Source organism: Bacillus rossius, chromosome 6, assembly GCF_032445375.1.
Source record: "Bacillus rossius redtenbacheri isolate Brsri chromosome 6, Brsri_v3, whole genome shotgun sequence".
Lineage (NCBI taxonomy): Eukaryota > Metazoa > Arthropoda > Insecta > Phasmatodea > Bacillidae > Bacillus > Bacillus rossius.
In genome coordinates, this window is record NC_086334.1 from 11,720,023 (window position 1) to 11,741,962 (window position 21,940).

The 21,940-nt window shown below is 37.8% G+C and overlaps 1 protein-coding gene across 1 annotated transcript in view; it reads left to right on the top strand.

Annotated features, from left to right (window-relative positions):
- Positions 1-21,940, top strand: part of LOC134532641 (lysosomal alpha-mannosidase-like) — a 26,127-nt gene continuing 4,187 nt past the window's right edge. The window contains exons 1-14 of the mRNA XM_063369285.1: positions 1-1,433; positions 1,638-1,740; positions 3,445-3,529; positions 5,212-5,397; positions 6,346-6,551; positions 8,564-8,700; positions 8,831-8,964; positions 9,281-9,500; positions 11,104-11,306; positions 14,935-15,134; positions 16,798-17,000; positions 17,351-17,567; positions 20,866-20,983; positions 21,462-21,738. Of these exons, the coding sequence (XP_063225355.1) occupies positions 1,332-1,433; positions 1,638-1,740; positions 3,445-3,529; positions 5,212-5,397; positions 6,346-6,551; positions 8,564-8,700; positions 8,831-8,964; positions 9,281-9,500; positions 11,104-11,306; positions 14,935-15,134; positions 16,798-17,000; positions 17,351-17,567; positions 20,866-20,983; positions 21,462-21,738 (2,391 nt within the window). The 5' untranslated portion in view covers positions 1-1,331. The remainder of the gene's footprint in view (positions 1,434-1,637; positions 1,741-3,444; positions 3,530-5,211; positions 5,398-6,345; positions 6,552-8,563; positions 8,701-8,830; positions 8,965-9,280; positions 9,501-11,103; positions 11,307-14,934; positions 15,135-16,797; positions 17,001-17,350; positions 17,568-20,865; positions 20,984-21,461; positions 21,739-21,940) is intronic.

Below are 21,940 nucleotides of genomic sequence, written 5' to 3' on the forward strand. Positions count from 1 at the left end.
TTTTCAGAACTATTTTAAGGTTTATATGCATATGTGTGTGTGTGTGTGTGTGCGCGCGCGCATCCTTACATGTGTGTGTATATATACATACACACACACACACACAAATATATATATGAATGTTTGTTTGTCCTGTATGCATTCCTAAACCATTCGATCTACTGCGATGACATTTTGCACACTAGACCTTCGAAACATGAGGAAGGTTATTATTTACATGAAATTTTGTTTTCTTTGCATTCAAAATAAGGGTAAAATTACTCTCTACAATTGATTTAACAAAAGGTGGATCTGTCTACATTAAATAAAATAAAACACCCCCACCCTTTTTTCTCACCCTCTGAAACCGAATTTTGGTACTTTTTGGTGAAATTTAGCACACTTTGCATTTAAATTAAGGGGGAAATGAGGGGATTGTCGAAAAATGACCACTATCATCCTTTCCCACACTTTAAAGCAGAAATATGGTACTGCTCAATGAAAATTGGCTCACATAACGTTGAAAATAAGTAGTAAATTACTGTTCAACATATAATTTAGTAAAAAGTGTAAGGTCACTCACTTCATATATGAGATTTTTAAAAATCACCCCAACCCCCTTTTAAATCCCTTTAAACATAATGTTGCTACATATAAAAGAATGAAGCACAATTAATGTTAAAAAAAAGAGGAAATTATCTGCTTTTTCTTATTTCAAACTAGCCTTTCCTATCTTTCCACATAAGGTTTCAGATACCACCCTGTCCCCCTTTCCAATCCTTGAAAACAAGATTTTGATATTTATGAAATTTTGCACACTTGGTGTTAACATTAAGAGGAAGATAACTGTCTCTATCTGATTAAAAAAAAGTCTCCCATCCCCATGTCTACATGAGTTTTCAAAAAACCACTACTAATTCACCTTACAACACCTAAAGCAATATTATGATGAATCTTGATGAAATTTTGGGACTCGACGTTCCAGTTAAGATAAAACTGTCTACATTTAATAAAAATTCACTCTTATCTAATTATCTATGTGAGATTTCAAAAAACCACGTCCTTCTACCTTTATACATAATTTCAGTGTAAAAAAATTGTATACAGACAGTCAAAATGCTTTTGCGTGATCGACGGATCATGATAATTGTTTCAGCTATCAAGACTTGTTACGTAAACAAACAGTGATGCTTTCATGCGAGACTATGTAATCAAGCATTTGTGGTCATTTATCTACCAAAACCACTTAACGAGGTTAAGATAGGTGTGACCACTCAAGGGGCATCCAGATAGTATGAGGACTACACTGGACGTGCGGCCAGTACTAACGAAAGTTTGGCTACGTGGACGCGATGCACCGTGTCATAGTGCTCGTAGCTGCTGCTACCACATTGTGTGCTCCTGTGCCAAGTGAAGACTTTGACGGTCCTAGACGAACTTCCTGTGGTTACGCAGTAAGTGGGAGCACAAAGTATATTGCATGCTCTTGTATCCTGAAAGCTTAGATACACATAACAAATTGAAAGTTTTATTACCTTACCCAAAATTTAAGCTTTGGCTCACAAAACAGCATGCAATATTATTGCTCAAGACTTAAAAGTTTTTAACTATTTTCTCGGTTTTAGCACTACAATCAACTTGTCTCGGATGTATTTCAGGCATGCAACCAAAGTATTCCTGGAATGGTGAACGTCCATTTGATACCCCATTCACACGATGATGTCGGCTACAGAAAGACTGTTGACCAGTACTACTACGGAAGTAAGTACACCATATCAAGTCACAATATTCTGTTGCCTTCAAATACAAACCAGCACTCTTGAACAATACAAAGTTCAAATACTTTCTTTGAGTCGGTGCTGCAAGTCTTTTCTGTATGTGCGTCAAGGAAAAAGAGTCTTAAGTGGGGAAACCAATTTTGAAACATTGAAAATATATCCCATTGCTTTAAAGTATGGGGCTCCTGCTACTGGAGTTGGAGTGTGGTGTCAGTGCCGGGATGTCCACTATCTTGGATGACCTTGACCTTTGACCCCGGTAGCCATTTTAGATCTGCCATTTTGAATTCTAGAACTTTCCGCCATACTAAATTAATGTGTCACCTTTGCAATTTTCGTTATGGCTGCTATCTTGAAAATCTGCAATTGTTATCACAATACATTGGGAAAAATTTATAAAATAATGATTTAAGTATAATTTTAATAAAAAACTTGCCATTATTTTTTTTCTGCATTTTAAATTAATACATCACAATTACAATTTTCGTTACGGCCAATATCTTAAAAATTTGTAGTTATTAGAAAGGTTGGGGAACAATTTTAAAATTGATAAAACATGATTTAAATAAATTTTTAATAAATTTTTAATAAAAAAAGTTTAGCCATTTTGGTTTTCACCATTGGCAGATCCAGAATGGCCGCCGAGATCAAGGTCAAAGGTCATTGATATTTTTAGAAACATTGGTATACCACTAGACACTAAGCCTACTTTATCTCTCAGTTTTAGATATTAATGTATAAGCTATGGTTATTTTTGATATTTAGGAATATATAAAATGTCTATTGCAAAATGGAAGTTTTATTTACCACACACAACTCTGAAAACAAACAATTATAGACATTTATTAAAATTAAACAACATAAAAAAAAATAAAACAATTTTAGACAATTATTCATAAAAAATACTATTTTTAGTGGGAAATTTGTTGCTGTTTGTCCATTATAAAAGTTTCAATAATAGGGTCAATGGAACTTAACTTGACAGCATTTGATCACGTACCACCTGCAACGTTGCCACGTACCACTAGTGGTACATGCACCACCGGCTGGGAAACTCTGGCGTAAGGGAAGCAAAGAAATAGATTCGACACATATGTATCAACATTGCTTTGGGTGTAATCAAGAAATGTAAGTATAACCAATTTTTGGAACTTTGGGTAGTAAGGTAACAAGAAATAATCAGCTCTGATAGCTTACAATGAGGTGAAACTAATCCTATTATTCAAAAAACATATTTTGTTTCACATGCAGGATGTTTGTTTGTCCATTAGATACATTAGTGAAAAAAAAAAAAAAAAGCTTACGAACATCAGATTTACAATTTTAAGTAAGATAACCTAGGTACAATTGGCTTTGTTCCTTGAAACACTTACCCATTGTGTGTACGTATCTATTACAAACTGTTTACCTAAACTATTACCTATTTCCTCCCTACACAGCTCCTAGCCTGCTAGTATTACATCCCCCCCCCCTCTCCACTGTTCGCCAACATCCTGTCCTACAACCCCCAAACCCGATCACAACACACACGACTGAACATCACAAGCAGCTATCTTCACTCAGCTTCAACTTAAGGCCTACCACTCCTTTTACACCTCACGTTCCTATACGACATAAACCTAACACTCTTCGCTACAAAAAAAACCCTTTATCTTCAAATACTTATTTAAAATGTATTTGCTTACAGTTGTAACCAACAACACTGCTAAGGGCGGAGTTCAATACATCATTGATACAGTCGCAAGTGAAGTAGCCAAGGACCCTAAGAAAAGGTGAGCAATTAATACCTACTTTAAAAAAATTATTACAATTTTTATGAATTTCTTTAATACATAGGTATCTATCACTTTATGCAAAATATTAACTTTGCAAGTAGAAGTATGCAAACAAAATTCATTTAAAAGTAGGTACTATAGTAAGGTAATGACTGCTGAAACAGAATGTAAAGGAATCACCAACAAATAAAATAATATTAATTTCAATACCTAGATAAAGACAATAAAACTCTTAAAACTCAAGCCCTTCTGGAATAAGAGTTATTCCAAAAAAATGTTGATAGTAATATTTTTTCGTGTTTGCTTCAGCTTTCGTAAGCAGTGATAAAACATAAATTAAAATCATTACAATTAAGTTTGAATTTGCTTGACATTATTGTAGGGCCTACAATAAAATAAGTAAATAAATACTTCAAAATCACGTTGTTTAGTTATAGTACATATTTTTGATGAGAAACTTTCATGCTCGTGTTTTGTTTATTGTGTGCTGCTCCCACTTAATGTTAATTAAGAATCCATTAATCTGAAGTATCTATGACACATAATATATTTAAGAGTGGCGTAGCAGTGGCGTAGCCAGGATTTGTGTATGGGGGGTGTTAAGAAGCATGGCCCCCCCGTATTAAAAGGTGGGTCCGGGGGTCCTCCCCCGGGAAAATTTGGATTTTAAGGTGTAAAATAGTGCTATTTTAGCAGTTGTCGGTTCTTAAATTTAAATATTGTAATGGTAAAAATTTTATTAATTTTAATATGAAATTTGTTTGAGTGATGAATAAGAAATTAATTAAAGATTTGGTGCTAAGGGAGGGGGGGAGGGGTTTAACCCCTAAAAACCCCCCCCTGGCTACGCTCCTGGCTCCTACTCAGGCAGATATTGATTTTTTTGTGATAATTGATTGGAGGGCGTCCATGTAGGTTCTGGTTGTCGGCAGCCAAGCGGTGCTGATGACATCTCAGTTAGTTACAGTAGCTGCTATTGGAGAGCACCACCATTGCAGCACTGTATGTTTTTATTTACTAAAGTGTTTAAGGCAGGTGGGATATTAACCACAAGGGCAGGAATGAGCTCTTGGTCAGGAGGCAAGCACTTTGACCACATGACCGAGAGAATCATTTGAGAATTTGAAGGTTAAATAACGTGTACATGATGCATTGTGGCTATGGACCTGATTTTAGACAAGAAGGAATTTTATTAACATTTCCATTAAACAATTAATACTATAAAGTTTCCCTTGGGCTTCGACACAGATGACAGCGCCGTGGTTACAAATTTCCGTTCCACGCGACTTCCATTCCATTCACTTACCGTACACCGACAGCTAAGGTGTTACACATCAAAAGAGAGAGATGAAAATGTTTAGCATCCGTGAAAGTGTGTTCAAAGTGCCCATAAGTAGAATCATGTTGCAGCAGAATGTATTTCTAAATGTTTCAGAGGTTAGGTTAGCAAACAATGACGTGGACAAGTCCTTTGGGGACGTGGTAGAAATCGTTAAATTAACACCAGTGCAAAATTTTAAAACCAAATCACTGAGAGTGAGTGTGAAGAATGTTCTTCAGGAGTTGAGTATGGAAACCCGACTGTTGGGGTTTTGAATTGGACGCTGGGTCTGAGGCGAAGCAAGGTGCAAGCAGTGGGTGGAACGTCCAGCAAGCTGCTGACGTCGGCCGGCCCGCAGGTTCGTGCAGGTGGAGACGGAGTTCCTGCGGAGGTGGTGGAAGGAGCAGGGCGACGACGCCAGGCGCCTGTACCGCCGGCTGGTCGACGAGGGACAGATAGAGATCATCGGCGGCGGGGCCGTGATGAACGACGAGGCAGACACGCACTACCAGTCGACCATCGACCAGTTCAGCCTGGGCCTCAGGTACGCACGCCTGCGATCCTGACTGCTTCTCGGTGCAGGATGTCTGCAGGACACGAGAGTTACAGAAAAGAACAGATATACAGTAAGCCACGTAAAACAATTTTTTCTCAAAATACTTGTACATTTAAACTTAAATATTTTCAGAGAAAACATATTAAATGAATGAATTGTATGTATTAATAGTTGAAGTGCTAAATTTTTAAACTTACTAATAAGAAAAAAATTTTCTTTAGCAGGATTTTCATAAGAGGTTTTCACTGTAACAATAACTGTGCTGGGAGTCTGGAAATTTTAACTTGCTTTTTGATTTTTTGATGCCTCTAATTTTAAAGTCTCACATTAAATATAAATGGTTGAAAACAGGGCACTTTAAATTGTGTGAAAATCAGCTCAGAAAAGGTATAAGCAGATTACAGAGATATTTAGAATTAAGTTAAATTTTTATAATAGTATATTTAAAAATGACACTGACTCTGGTGTAGAAACAAGTCTAACCAGTTGGGCAGAGAAAGTGTTCAGTGCATCACATCTAAAAGATTAAAGCAGGTTCCGAACCAGCTGGACACTAGCTCACTTTTCACAAGGAAGCTAATCTGCAGCCAGACACTAGCTCAATGCTCACAAGATAGCTGTCCTGGAGCCAGACACCAGCTCACTGCTTACAATTGTGGATGTTCTGCAGACGGACACTAGCATATTTATCGCTGTTCTGGAAAAGGGCCGCTGTGGTTGAGTGGTTGATCACTCACCCCTCCCCAAGTCGATACAGGGTAGTTTCTGGGCTTTTTACAAGTGGGAAAGCTTTTTTATTCAAAGCAGGTAAATGATGAAAATAAATAGATAAGTAAACTTAGATTTAACTCATAAACTAGTAAGCTTAATGAAGAGTGTGTAGAGTAACTGCACATCTGGATAGCAGAGAGAAGACAGTGGCTGATGACTGTGCAGGCTGCTGGATGAGATGCTGGGCGAGTGCGGTCGCCCGCGGATTGGCTGGCAGATCGATCCTTTCGGCCACTCCAAGGAGACTGCATCCATCATGGCGCAGATGGGGTTTGATGCGCTCTTCTTTGCGCGCCTCGACTACCAGGACAAGCAGAGGCGCAAAGACATGCAGACCATGGAGATGGTGTGGCGAGCAAACAAAAACTTGGGTGTGTAATTGCTGCATGAACATTTCCTCCTGCAGAGTATGCACCCGAGCTTGCAGTAAGCTTGTCGTTGACGTGAATTAGGCTTTTAGTATAAGCTTGACACTTCAAGCTTGATTTATCTTTCTCTCTGCACCAAGATGATGTCTTGCAATCTCAATATTTGGAGGCTAATTGGCTTGAATCAATCTTGCTGCAAGCTCGATTGCTTGCCAAAGCTTGAAACAAGCATTTTTTTGTTGTTTGGGCTTCGGCAACTGGTAATAAAATTACATAACCAAGCTGTAAACTGCTCTCGTGGTGAGGATGCCACAGTCAGTAATGGAGCTAAGTCTCACGATTCACAGAATTTGAGTCAGTAAAACATCTTGTTCTTGAGAATTATGAGCTATTATAAATATGCTTCAAAATCATCAGCTTTAGTAAGCAAATAAATAGTATTATATACACATTTCCAAAACCTTGCTATAACTATATTGACGACACCCATTGGTGCTCCTTCGATCCTCAAGGACCGCCATGGAACATTGGTGCCTCGTTAGCAGCATGTGCGACCGGAACCCACCATGAGTGCAGTGTAGTACGATGAAGTGCAGCAGGGTGAACTGCCGTTGCCCGCGCAGAATCAGTTGTCGCCCGCACGGCAATTGGCCCAGCTTTGAAACTGTACTTAGTAATTGCAACTTATGTAACATATGAAATAGTAGACAATATATCTATTGCATTAATTTGGAATTATTAATAACAACTTTCTGGATTAGTAAACATTTTCATGGTAATTTTTAAACTTTGCAGCTTTTGTTGAAATAAATTAATAAAATTCAGAACGTTGTTTTCTGGAACATAACAGATGTTCCTCTAAACATCTTGAATAGAGCGTATCAAATTTTGTACTGGTTTATGAGAAAATACAGTTTATAGATTACATTACGCCTCTGTCAGTTCCTCTCTGCCGGCCATCGAGACTAGTCGCGTCCACGCACCGCGAAGCCCAATACTACTCCATCATTACAGTGTAAGTTTACAATCAACAGTCATCAGCTCCACGGTTAGTCCCCCCACATCAGTCACTCTTACAGTCTCAGCATCATTTTTAGTAAAGGTCCACAGACTTTTGGGGCCTGCTTTTTGTTCTGTCCACGTGACCTCATAAATTAGTGTACTGTGTAATACATAATGAATTCCCCACATGTTAAAGTGTTTTCTTTGTAATTTCGCTGCACCACAAATTAGGGACATTGTCTTTGTTTCCTGTACGTGACCACTGAGGGATGGCCACGATGTGTGTAACAGTGTAACCGTTAGCTTTTGTTTGTAGATCATGTAATATTTGTCCATGCTACAATTCAATGTAGTATCGTAATAGCGCCTGCTCATCACTAGCCCAGTCTAAGGCCAAAGGCTCTCGATTAATCCACAACATAACTCCGTAAGCGTAGTCGCAGCCGAACAACTAGTAAGACATGCCGTGTCAAGCTCAGGCTTTATCCATAACGAAATCCAAGTCGTCAGCAGCGCCGTGTACGTGTGATACATGCCAATAAAACAGTCTCTCTATTTTAAGTAAGCCATAATAATGTAGCATAGTGTTCCTGGCGGCTATAACAATCAGGGTTACCTTTATTTGTTCATCATCTGCCGTCTACCGGCCACGTGGCGATGTCACGCACTGAGGTCATGTCTCTGCTGGACCTGCTGGCTAGCTCGCAGGAACATAATTTAAGCTAGTTGGTGCTCTCATCCTCATCACCCACACCATCAAACAACGGCAGAAGGTAGCAGGTCGTCAATATAGAGAACACCTCTATTTAAACTGATGAGGGTCTGTAGCCCAGAGGCTGAGTAGGGTCCACAGCTGAGACAGTGGTCAGTCATCTTTACCAGTGGATGAAATAGATCAAGAGATACATTTAAATCACTTTATTTTACCAATAAATTAAATTTCATTCAGCATATTTAGATTTTGATATAATAAAAGTGTTATATGAGAGGCTCGAAATGTGTTTCTTGCCTAGGTTCTTCTGCCGACTTGTTCACGAGCATCTTGTACAATCACTATAATTTCGCTCCTGGATTCTGCAACGACATAACCTGCTCTGAGGATCCCTTCATTGACAACAAGCGCAGTCCCGACTACAATGTTGATGAAAAGGTATAAATCAATGTGTAGTCTTAAAACCAACTATGTTGACATCTACTGTATTCTTCCATTCTGGCATAGTGTTTCAGCAGCCTTGTATGAAATAAACAGTGACAACCCACACACCTGATTGCACTGACAGGTGTCGAAGTTCCTCGAGTTCATCAACGAAGTGGCGGAGGCGTACACCACGGACCACATCATGCTCACGATGGGGCAAGATTTCACCTACCAGTCGGCGCACATGAACTACAAAAATATGGACAAGCTCATCAAGTAATGATATTGTGCAGCGATTATACCACATTAATGTTAAAACAGGGATAGAAAAGAGCAAGGCATCATCTATGTAGTGTTTATTGCAGCCTGACAAGGAACGGAGCAATGACAGAGTGAAATGACTGGGGCAAAACGGAAGACACCTGAGAAAACACACAGTCTTGCTTCAAAGTCTAAAGTCTGCTGGAGTTCCAATTTATGAAAAATTTCGATCTGGATCCACCGTAATCGCAAATCCTATGGCACACTGAAACATCATTGTCTGTATTTCAAACAAACGTCATGCTCACACACGTCGACGCACGGTGGGCAGGTACGTGAACGCGCTCCAGCAGAACCACAGCAACATCAACGTGTTCTACTCCACGCCGTCGTGCTACGTCAAGGCCCTGCACGACGCCAACCGGACGTGGACGACCAAGAGCGACGACTTCTTCCCGTACGGCAGCGACCCGCACTCGTACTGGACCGGCTACCACACGTCGCGGCCCACCGACAAGCGCTACGAGCGCGTCGGGAACAACTTCCTGCAGGTGAGCCACACTTTTGAAACAATGTCATCTCCTTGACATCTTCTGGTGCCCTATTGAAGCGAACCATGGATTATTTGAAATGCCTTGTGAGACTCCCATCCAATCACAATCCCACAAAACCAGAAGGATATCATGTGCAAACGCAGGAAAGACTAAAACTGACGACTCATAAGGCTTGGTCTACACGCCATGTTGGCTGTTTCCTTTTATATTGTCTTTATTATAATTTACGGGTTTTTTCCTGTAGATTTATCATGAAAGCATTCTTGCATTTTACGTTTCATCACAATTTTTTTTTTTTCCGCCAAACATTTTCAAATTGTCATCTAACGGCAATAAAAAAACCGCGGAAAGATTTGTAATTATTATCGCTTGCAAAACTTTTCACAGCTCATAAATTAAGTTCAGTAAATATCCAATGACATTTGTGACCAAATGAAAAATACTAATAACCATTGTGATAAATTTACAGGAACAGCCCCTGAATTATAGTAATGATGACAAAATGCAAATTCTAACATGGTGAGTGAGCCAAAAAAATAAACGGCCAATAAGGCATGTAGTCCTACGTCTTAATATTTTACTAAAAGTGAAATTAATGCATTCAACACTTTATTCCTTCAAGTGGCCCTGCTGCATCTTAAGTATTTCACGAATGTTTAACATAATATAATACTCAAAATATGTATCCCATACCATAATTTCTTTGTAAAATAAATCTGCATTGCTGGTAAAATAAATTCATTAATTTTGAATTTTGAAATGGAAATGACTTATCAGAGCAACGTAATTACGGTTTAAATAAAAAATTTGTTTAAAAATTAGGTGATTTGAATGAAAATTAAGATATTATTTTTATTTCTACCCTTGTTCTTTTCCACCCCTTGCATGAATTGATTTTCTTATGTCTTGTTTTAGGCAAAAGTTTTTGCTAAAAATGATATGATTTACATACAATTTGAAAGGATATGATGGTGTGTGCTTACTAAGGGAGTTATAAATTTCTCCATCTCTTCAACGCTTCTTCTTTTTTTTTTTTTTTTTTCCCCCCCACCACACATTGAAGTAATATCTGGTTGTGTAAAAATTATTTCACAAAAAAATTGTAGATAATATTTTAAGGTTTTACAGTAAATAAGAGCGGATTTAATAGCGCTACTTCAATGTCTTCAGGGGCGTGCCTGGGGGGGGGGGGGGTGACGAGCGGGACCGGACCCCCCCCCCCCCCCCCCCCCACGGCTAAAAATATTTTAATATTAAATTCATAAAATGAAAAAAAAAAAATATTTAGTATGATATTAAAATAAATTCAATGACAAGCATAAATGTTTAATTAAACAGTATTTTTAGATAGCCTAAATCAGCAATATTGAACACGTATTTTTCAAAATTTTCCCGGGGGAGGACCCCCGGACCCCCCACCTAGCTGGGGGGGGGGGGGGTATTCCATACCCCCCAGGCCCCCCGGAAAGGCCCTAGCCTTCTGCCTGACCCCCCCCTCCTCCCCCCCAGAGCAAAATCCTGGGCACGCCACTGAATGTGTTGGTTGTAATGTGTCAGTGGTGCCGGTCCATGTGAGATAAGTGCGAGCGCGTGTGGCCAGGCGTGCAAGCAGCTGTCCGTGCTCAGCGGGACGAGTGAAGAGGAGTCGAAGCGCGGGCTGGACTACCTGCGCGACGCCATGGCCATCCTGCAGCACCACGACGCCATCACCGGCACGGACACGCAGAACGTGGCAGACGACTACATGAGGATGCTGTCCCAGGGGATGGACCAGTGCGGCAGCGTCATCAGCTCGGCCATCAAGTACTCCCCTCCACTGTCCACTGACATTCAGTATCAGGTTGATTCCGATCTCGGGATTAGCCGACTCCTCAGATTCCAGTGAAAGTACTCCCCGCTGTCTACCAACATTCAGTATCGGGTCGACTCCGATCCCGGGATCGGCCTTCTCCTCAGATTCCGATGACGTCAAACAGTTCACAAATCCCAACGGTTTGGAATCCGAGCTGGTCAATTCTTCCCCTTAAAGCACAAATTTACAATTGGAGTACATAACTTGTTATTTTTACCAGGCATTCAAACTAGAAATTTAAAAATTTTAAATAAGAATTTTCCAACAAATCTTTTCAAATCATCTGTAAATTTCATAATTTTTATCAAAACCTTTTGTCTGAAACCATTCCTGCAAGGGGTTTGAAAAGAACAGAAGAAATAGCAATTTAAAAAAATCATATTTCCGTACCATATAACGCTATTAAATCCGTTCTTGTTTACTGTAAAACCTTAAAATATTATCTACAATTTTTTTTGTGAAATAATTTTTACACGACCAGACATTACTTCAATGGGTGGGAAAAAAAAAAGAAGCGTTGAAGAGAGGGGGAAATTTATAACTCCCTTAGCAAGCACACCATCAATTCCTTTCAAATTGTATGTAAATCATATAATTTTTATCATAAACGTTTGCCTAAAACAAGACATAAGACAATCGATTCATGCAAGGGGTGGAAAAGAACAAGGGTAGAAATAAAAAAAAATTTTAAGTTTTGTACCATGTATGCTATAAGATCTGTTCTTAATATTTGTCTTAAGAAAATTTTTATGTAACCAACCATTACTATAAAAGGGTTGGGGAAAAAAAAAACTTTTTAGAAGGTATATTCTCAAATTCATTACTTGTAAAAGTTTTAAAAATCATCTAAAACCTCGGTCTGAAACCATTTTTTTATGAATTATGTTGCCTATAATAAAACAGGGGTTGAAATAAAAATTAAAAACTTCCTTATTATCAATTGTTTTTTATATTTCAAACCATCTTAAAATTATCTTAAACTTTGGAATAAAGTACAATTTTTTTATGACCATGTATTAGTGCAAGGAATGAAACATATTTTTTGAAGGCCTAACAATTCAAACTACCCTAGTAAGCATAATATGAAATATGTTCTAAGTTATTTAATGCTGGAGTCATTAAGTTAAAAACAATTGATGCATTCTTGCTGCATGGAATATGAGAAAATGTTTTATCAATTATTTTAAAATTTTGGAGAACCTATGTACATTTAGTTCTTAAAATGTTCCTGAAGTTTATGGAAATTTCCTAAAAAATTCCAAAAAAATAGGCATTTTTCAATCTACCTACAACTGAAGGCTGTCCCAAAATAGAATTTTTTTTATGGTGGTCGTTCATTGCTGGGAATATTAACCATATTAATTGATTGGATTATTAAAATTATTTTTCAATATGGAACAATCAAAACACTATTATAAAATGCTTAATCTTTTTTGCAAAAATTAAAAACTGCATAGCTACAAAGTTTGAATGTTGAAAATCATAACCTCAGTATCTATTGAAAAAAAAATATACACTAGCACAAGTCTGCTAACTCTACCTTTTAAACAAAATTAATATTTATCAATTGGAAACAACATTAAAATAAGTGTGCAAATACATTTCATTTAATGCAATGCACTCTGCTACAAATTGTAAAATGAAAAGGTACAAAAATACAAAAAAATTCTGGACTAAAAAAAAAATAGGCATTACAAACTATAACCCTATAAACATAAAACATATTTTTATATTGCAACTTCTTAGTGAAAATAAAGTCATCTTCATAAAATGTTCTTCACAAGGATGCTACTTTAGTGTAGATCTTTATTAAAAATTTGTCTAAGATCTTAACCACCAAAACAGCAAGCCTAAGTCCACCAGTAAAAATTTTTTGATGTGTAACATCTTAGCTCTCTATATATGGCCATTTGTGAAAGTAATTTTGTGGATGCGATGAAAATCAAAGAACGAAAATAGTAACAACCATTGTGCTGCCATCTGTGGTGGTTAGGCATGAACTAAAGTTCACAAAGACAAAGGTAAACCTTATAGCATTAACTGTGTAATGAAATTTAACAAGATGGGCAATACTATTCCTTTTCAAAAATCAGGTCAAAGCTGGGTTTTTTCGTCTTCCCCCCCCCCCCCCCCCCCCTTTTTATCAGAGCCGTTTCATAATATAGTTTAAAATTTTGCTCTGCAAATCAAATGATTTAATAGCTGATGCGGCTGCTCTAGCAGCAAATTCTAGCTGCAAGTGCGGAAACTACATTTGACTCACGTTCATAAATTAGTTGAAAACAAAATTTACATATATTTATCACACTCTGCATTACTTTAAAGTATTCTAAGTTAAATTTTGTGTCCGCGTTTTGTATTACATATAAGTGTATTTGCAACATGAGAAAAGATGAATTACCAATGTTTGATGTTACACACCTCTGGTGAGTACTGAAAGACACTACCAGATATACCAGCAGAAGTGTCGCCCCTGCGTTGGGCCGCACCTTTAATTTTGGGCATAAAAATTTAACATTACACAGTTAGGGTCACACTCGAATAAGCGAAGCACCATGAATCTGTCTTCACTAGAGTTCCATGGATACAAGTAAAGTCTTTGTGTTCCGTGTCTCAGCTTATTGGCAAGTAAGAAATACAGCACTGGTGTTGACCCTAGGTCCTTCTTTGATTGTTAACTTTGAGAGGGTGTGAGGCAGCCAACTTATTGTTCTCCCCTCCTTCCATTTTCGTATTTATGTCAAACACACACAACCCCCCCTTCCCTCCCAACCAACAAATTTTTTGCCTTTCTCTTTGCTGCAGAATCTATTACTTTAAATAATTGCAGAGGAAGCCTGTTTGTCTAAGATTTTCATAAGACATATGATATTAAAAGATTGTACAATGATTTATACATATATTAAAGTATTCCCTATTAAATATAAAAATTAGGATGCTAGTACACTACTGGTAATCTTGTTAAACTTATATTTCAGTATGTAGGACAATATTTGTTTTAAATGATGTAAATTTAAAACAAGAGTATTCATGGTCACATCTAATAGATTTTTTGTTTGGAAACATTGAACTTTGGGAAATTATATAAATTTAGTTAATCTGGGATTCTACGATACTATTTTAGTTATAGTTGACCTTTATTTTTAATGAACAGTTGGTAAAACATATTTCAACATCGTACTGGTGTCTTGGGATAACTCATTTACATGTCTTTTGAGAAATTCAGTAAAGTTAACCTATTATACGAAACACTCTCTCGTACACGGTCTAAATGAAAAATGTGCGCATTGTGCGAGTGAGTAGTGAGAGTCTTTGTGTTAAAAAACATTTCTTCACATGAACTATTAAAAAAAAATTGTTTTACAGAAGAGAAGAAGCCTTGCATAAGAAACAGTTTTGATGGGGACTTGGTTAACAGTGTTTATTATAAAGAGGTTCACTATAAAAGTATTTTACTGCACTTGGACAGAGGGGCTGATGGCTTGGAAACATGCACAGGTCAGTGTTTGGTATCACTCGCAGTGTGTGAGCCCAGGGGTCGAATGAATAGCGTGGAAACCCTCCTGCGTGTGCCGACAGCAAGCTCCTGAGCGAGCAGTCGGGCACGGGGGCCAGCCTGGCGCTGGAGTCCTGCCCGCTGCTGAACATCAGCCAGTGCCGCACCAGCGAGCGTTCTCCGCAGTTCCTGGTCAGCGTGTACAACCCGCTGGCTCGCCCCGCATCGCTCTACGTGAGGCTGCCCGTGGCCGGCCGCAGCTATGTCGTCATGGACCACGCCGGTAACCCCACCATAACTCACGGTTTTCTGTTGAGTCGCAACATGTTTCGTCGTAGATACGTACAGCAAGGAAGCTGCTACTGTGTCACGTGGTGTTAGATTGATTGTAACTGTCAATCTATATGCTGTTGGAACTAGTTTTTTTTTTATGGCCACTGCAATGGAGTGTCTGTTTTGTGGAGTTGTACTCGTTTATTTATTTATTTATTTATTTATTCATTTCTGGTGCGTGTGACCACATATTTGCTGTGACGAAATGAATACAAATATTATTTTGTTTTCAAGTTTTAATTGACATAAATACATACCTATAATGTTTTTGAACCGTTCAAGTGATCTTTCCATTACTGTTCAGCAAGACAGTAGTTACTTGAATTACTTGTTGCTGGTTTACAATGTTGCTTATTGTTCATATTGATTATAAAGTCCTACTAAAACATCAAAAGGGTATTTACATAGCACAAATGACTCAACCTCAACAGTGAACGTTGGTACACGATGAAAGCATTAGGTATGTTATGTCAAATATTCGTAAAGAATCGACTATATTTATTTAAAAGTGTCAGTAATCAAGGTCGAATCAAATATTAATAGTTCATTATTTGTATTCGAAAATTTGAATATTCGCATAGGCCTAGTTTAGATAAATCACCATGGAAATATGAGATAATGTACTGCATATTAGTTTGGCTACTAGAAGTTTTTAGAGAGATGGAGAACTAAACAAGGCTATAATACTTTATTTTCCACCAATGCTGTATATAACATGAAAGATTCAAAATCTAGAAGCTGTAGAAAGTGGAATGCATTTTTGAATTTTTTCTTATCTGTGATTTATACTAAAGTGAGCTATCTACTATATTTCCATTATAATTAATACAAATGTACCAAGCTCAACTGCATGTGCAAAGACTATTGTCATCTAAGGTGGTGAGAAAAATCTTTGAAACTAATGTTTGGAATATTAAACATGGAAAAAAAAATGTTTAAGAGTATCTCAGTGTCTTTCAGTTTTAAAGGAATTTTTTGATGTGAAAAACACATTGTTAAAGATAGAAAATTAAAACATCTTGAACTGAATACAGTTTTGATTAAGACTTGGAAAACAGTAAAATTAACATTTTTTTTTCTTACAGCAAAATTGACTGTAAATACTTCCCAAGAACCCAGAAAAATGTGTAAAAAAAAATTAGTAAAAAAAAATAGGGAAATATGTGTCAGTAAAGCATGAAGTGGGATTACGGGAAAACAGTGTGAAGTTTAAGATTGCACAAATAGAGCAGTGTTGTAATAGGTTCTGTTCCTAGAGCAAACATAATATGTACTCTACTACAGATAGTCATGTTTGCTAGTCAACTGATTCATACCAATTTCCACTGCATTAAATAACAGTACACATAACATATCTTTTAGCGTGAGTAAATTCAGGTTCACGAATCACTAACACATGCTGCCATGTAATATCAATGTCCTGGCAGTGGCGGATCCAGGATTTTGGTTTCGGAGGGGCTTGACCCAGCTGAGGCTAGGCTTTATCAAGGCAAACACTAAAACAATAGTGGACCCAGATGCTTTTGGAGGGGGCTTGAGCCCCTTAGCCCCCCCTCTGGATCCGCTACTGTGTCCTGGGGTATCAGTGGGTGTGTGTACGGTGTGTGTGGCAGGCACAACAGTTCCCTCCCAGCTGGTGCCCGTGCCGCAGTCCGTGCTGGACCTGCCGTACAGGAACAGCTCAGCCAATCAGGAGCTGGTGTTCAGGGCCGCCCACATCCCGCCGCTCAGCCTGCGATCCTACAAGGTCTCCTCCGCGCAGAGCACTTCGCAAGGGCACAGCGTCGCGAGCAGCGATCACACAATCACCAACGGGGTCAGTACGCCGGTGGTCACGACCGACGATACAGCATTTATTTATCTTTTTAGCTGACTCAGTTTTGCGGACAATGATCGCCAGAGACGGACAAGCATAACAACTTGCCAGTCAGAGAATCTCACCATTCAATGAATGGTTTGAAATTTATAGCTATACAACTTTTCTAGTAATATTCTTACTTACTATATAGTTCATGGTCAGTAGGTAAGAAATGTTTTAAAAAAGATCCTTTGTTTTAAGTGAAGGCAATGTTATTGTTAAACATGGTACAAGTCACAAACAAATTTATTGTAAAACAACAACTAAGAGTAAATATGAATTTAAATTAATAATTTTTTTGTTGACAGAATGTAACCGTCGAACTAAACATGGACTCAGGAATTGTGGAGAAGATTTACATGAACAACATCGACTTGCATTTATCTCAGTCTATGCTGCACTACAATGCCTTTCTCGGGAATGATGCCGAGTCAGCCAACACATCGTCAGGGGCATACATATTTCGACCAACGGAGGCTGGTGTCCAGAAAATTACAGACAAAGTCAATGTGACCATCTATAAAGGTATTTATTGAGCAGTTTTATATTTAGCATTGAGTTTGATATATCTAAACAGCCAAATTTGTGACACAAAATAATGTGCCTAACAAGCGGTCCCTTATAAAAACTTGATTCACCGTAGGCTAAGTTACATCACACAAGCCTAAAGCTTAGTCTTGAGATTGTAGTACCAACTAGTGTAGATAAATACTGCATATTCACATAATATATTTAAAGTGTTCTTCATGGCATTTATGATACAGTTATTGACCTCTGTCTCTGTAATACGTACCTATTGCATTGCAAGATTTGCAGCATGCACCAAACATGCAGTTAGATTCAGTAGTGGTGATACAAAAATGTAAGTCTTAAACATACACACTGAAGGAAGTATAAAAGTCTCAATAAACATGTACCCGTGATTGATCCAATCAGGAGATACATCAGTGCAGTCTCCCAAGCATTGTGGTCAGCTTTACTAGGCGTGAAATGCTGATGTAGGGCAGTTTAATTTGACAACAGCACTGTCGAAACTCCTTTTATACGCAAAGTGCCAGGTATTCATCAGTTCTCGCTATTATGATTGCTTGCTCTGCACAGATTCCTGACTTGCACTCCAACCTTTGTTGCCAACCCCTCTCAGCCATGTTGGGTTGGTAAAGGAAGAGCCACCTTGGATAGACTCTTGTATGCAAATTTGAGAGGTAAAAGGAGCCAAATTATGTACCGTGTTTTCTCGCATAATCGTCGCACATTTTATTCTAAAATCAAGTTTGAAAAGTAGGGGTGCGACGATTATGCAGAAATTTTTTTTTTGTTAGATAAAGTATTCATAAAAACAAAACCCATTCATGGAAAGTACGTTTATTTACAAAGAGAAGTTTAAAAGAGCACGCCAAACAATTTATATTAATAATTCATTAAACAAAAACCTTTCTTCAACTTCAAATAGAAAAACAAAATCTGTGACGCGAACGCAAGCCACTTGAATCTGTGACACCGTGAACTAACGCGTAACTGTCGAAGTACACGCTTGCCATGAAAGAGTGCGGGCCGTCAAATGTAGTTAACTCAGCACTCGACAGATAGCACGCGTTGCATGCAATCGGCAGATAATCTATATTCGACTACGTGCGTGCGCTCTATACAGGAAGCAACATAACCAAACAGTAATGATTGCAACGAGCGCTGGCTACATTTTTGTAAGTGGTACACTGTGGCGACGGCGACGATCAATAAATGTTATAACGTTTAAAAAGTCTTTAAAAGAAAATTTACACATCACACAGTTTCGTATTTCCGTTATTTAAATAAGTACGCTGTAATTTCTGAATAAATATTATATTTATACTTTCAAATATATCATTTTATACGGAAGAGATACCTACAATCGGCGAGATATAGATATTCGACTACGTGTGCGCGCTCTATACGGGAAGCAACATAACCAAACAGTAATGATTGCAACAAGCACTGGCTACATTTTTGTAAGCGGTACACTGTGGCGACGCAGACGAACAATGAAGATTATAACGTTTAAAAAGTCTTTAAAAGAAAATTTACACATCACACAACTTCGTATTTCCGTTATTTAAATAAGAACGTGTTAATTTCTGAATAAATATTATATTTATACTTTAAAATACATTGTTTTATATGGAAAAGATACCTACACAAAGCGCTTGGCATCTAATAGTGGGGCTTGGCATCTAATAGTGGGACCAAAAACATCATGCGACGTTTACGCGAGAGGTTTTTTTTTATCCAAATTTTGACACCCTAAAATATGGGTGCGACGATTACGCGCATGCGACGATTATGCGATAAAAGAGGGTATATGTGCAAGCCCAATTTAATTCCTGGGATGTCCCCTTATTACCATGTTGTTCTGAAATGTTGTATATGAGCATCTGTTTACAGAATATCTGTGAGCATGCATATTCCCATTCACTCTAGTCAACAAAATAGTTTATATTCGACTGTAGCATTTATGTGACATAGCTTCCTTTCAGTAATAACTTTGATTAAATATTCTGCACCTCTCTAGTGTATGTACTACGTATATGTATTAAAGGCCCGCCTATCTACGGTGAGCAGAGCTTCAAAAGAAACCAAGCAATTCAAAAACTGCTGAAGATATCAAAGTGGTGTCTGTTTACGAAAAGCTTTAATGGATACGCTGAGTTCAGATGTGTAGTTCTGTATCAGTATTTTATTTTTAACTATGTTTGTAGGACAGTGAAAATTGCTAAAACGTGTTTTCAGAATTATTTTTTACCATGAAATGCTTGTTAATGATTTTGGAAACCACTCAAAGAATTTGCATTATATCTTGTACTTCATTCAGCATGCCCCATGCATGCCAACTGAGAGCCTTGCGCTCAAGAGCCAACACAAATACACACCTGACTAGGGGTCTCCTTTAAGTTGTAGTTTTAATAATATTTAATAACATTTATTTTAAAAAAAAAAGGCATTTTATAGGTTCTACAAGAATCAGAAAAAAATACTTTGATGGTGATTTTTAATGCCTGAGTTTTGTAAACCAGTAGTATACAAGTGTATCTGTGAAAGTGGGCAAAGACTCCAACTATAGCCGTAGAAGCTATATATAGAAAGAAACTAACGTGGCTAACTGTCCTTCCTATTTATAGTAATTTTACGGTATTTTCTATGTCACAGTCCACATCTTTTTAAAGTATTTTAAAAGTTGATAACATAACCTACTGAACATTCTTACCATTTTAATGTAGCTAATCTAAACTAACCCCTCACTAAAAAAATGAAATACTGGTAAACTATTTTATGCATATACACAGACATTGTAGGGTCAAAATCATTTAAAACTATGAAAAACATATATCAAGTTGTTATTAGTATTTTCTCATTTTCAATTCACTAAACCAGAGAATTTTTCTTGACTTGAAAGGTTTTCACATCTATTTTGTATTCCAGTATCCAGTGGGAATAAAATACTTAATTTTAAAAGAAATGAATAAAATAGGTATTATTGGTTGTTATAGTTTACTTATTTACTTGACAAAAATGATTTTCATTGAAGACATATATGAGCTAATGGAAAAATAACATAAACATCAGGAATATAAAATTATTCTCCAAAATTTCTGCAATTACTCGAGTTCAGCCCTATTTTTTAGAACTCCATAAAACTAAAAAATGATCAAGATTGGATTCGACTCGACTCGACTCAAAGGTATCTACACTGAGCTCTGCTCGGCTTGACCCAAAAATTTTCCGACTTGTCCATCTGTGGTACTAACTACCACAAAAGTTTTTGTTAATTTTGTATATTTTATGACAGGGGACTTAATTCAAGAAATACATCAAGTTTTCAACAGTTGGGTGAGCCAGGTCATTCGAATTTACAAGGAAGAAAATTTTATTGAATTTGAATGGATGGTTGGACCAATACCTGTTGAGTAAGTAACAAAATATAAACAAAAATATAAATAATGTTACAAAAACCAACATAACGTACTTTTATAGAATTAGAGCATCAATAATTATGCAAAGACAAATTCCATCTATAATATTAAAATTTATACTAATTCTGATAAGTTTAATGTTAACATTTTTACGATCATCATGTGTGATATGAACGCAGTGTTTTAGTCTTGTCAGTTGGCTTTCGGATCCTACATGGACGGGTACCTAGCAACTTTCCTTCATTTTAAATAGGTTTTATAATCTGAGATGTATTTTGTAATATGATTCAAAAGAATGAATTTCAAACCTACTAACCATTATATCTAAGAATGAGAATGCATTTATTAAAACATTTTAAAAATGAAATTTAAAAAAAAAAAGGAAAGCTTGTAGGGCACATAAAACAACAGTACATAATCTGCTGGTCTGGAAAGTGTTATGACTGTCAAACACTGTTGTGTCTCGCCGCAGCGACGGCGTCGGGAAGGAGGTGATCTCCCGGTTCACCACGGATCTGGACTCGAAGGGCGTGTTCTACACGGATGCCAACGGGAGGGAAATGCAGAAGAGGCAGAGGAACAGCAGACCGACGTGGGCGTGGAACATCTCCGAGCCGGTCGCGGGCAACTACTACCCCGTCACCTCGAGGATAGCGATCAGGGACGAGGCGAGAGGGCTGGAGCTCATCGTCCTCAACGACCGGTCGCAAGGCGGCAGCAGCCTGCGGGACGGCCAAGTTGAGCTCATGGTAACACCCCCCAGCCGCCGGCTTCACACCACTCACACCGTGCCCCGATGACCATGCCTCCTACCATGTTGACCGGGTTCGATCCTCACATGTAGGACACGAGGTTTCATTAGGGTGTTTTGGTTCTCGTCAATGTGTTCAGGGATGCAGTCTCTTACATCCCTCACTTCAACAGTCTGTAAATATTGCGAGCACTACCCCC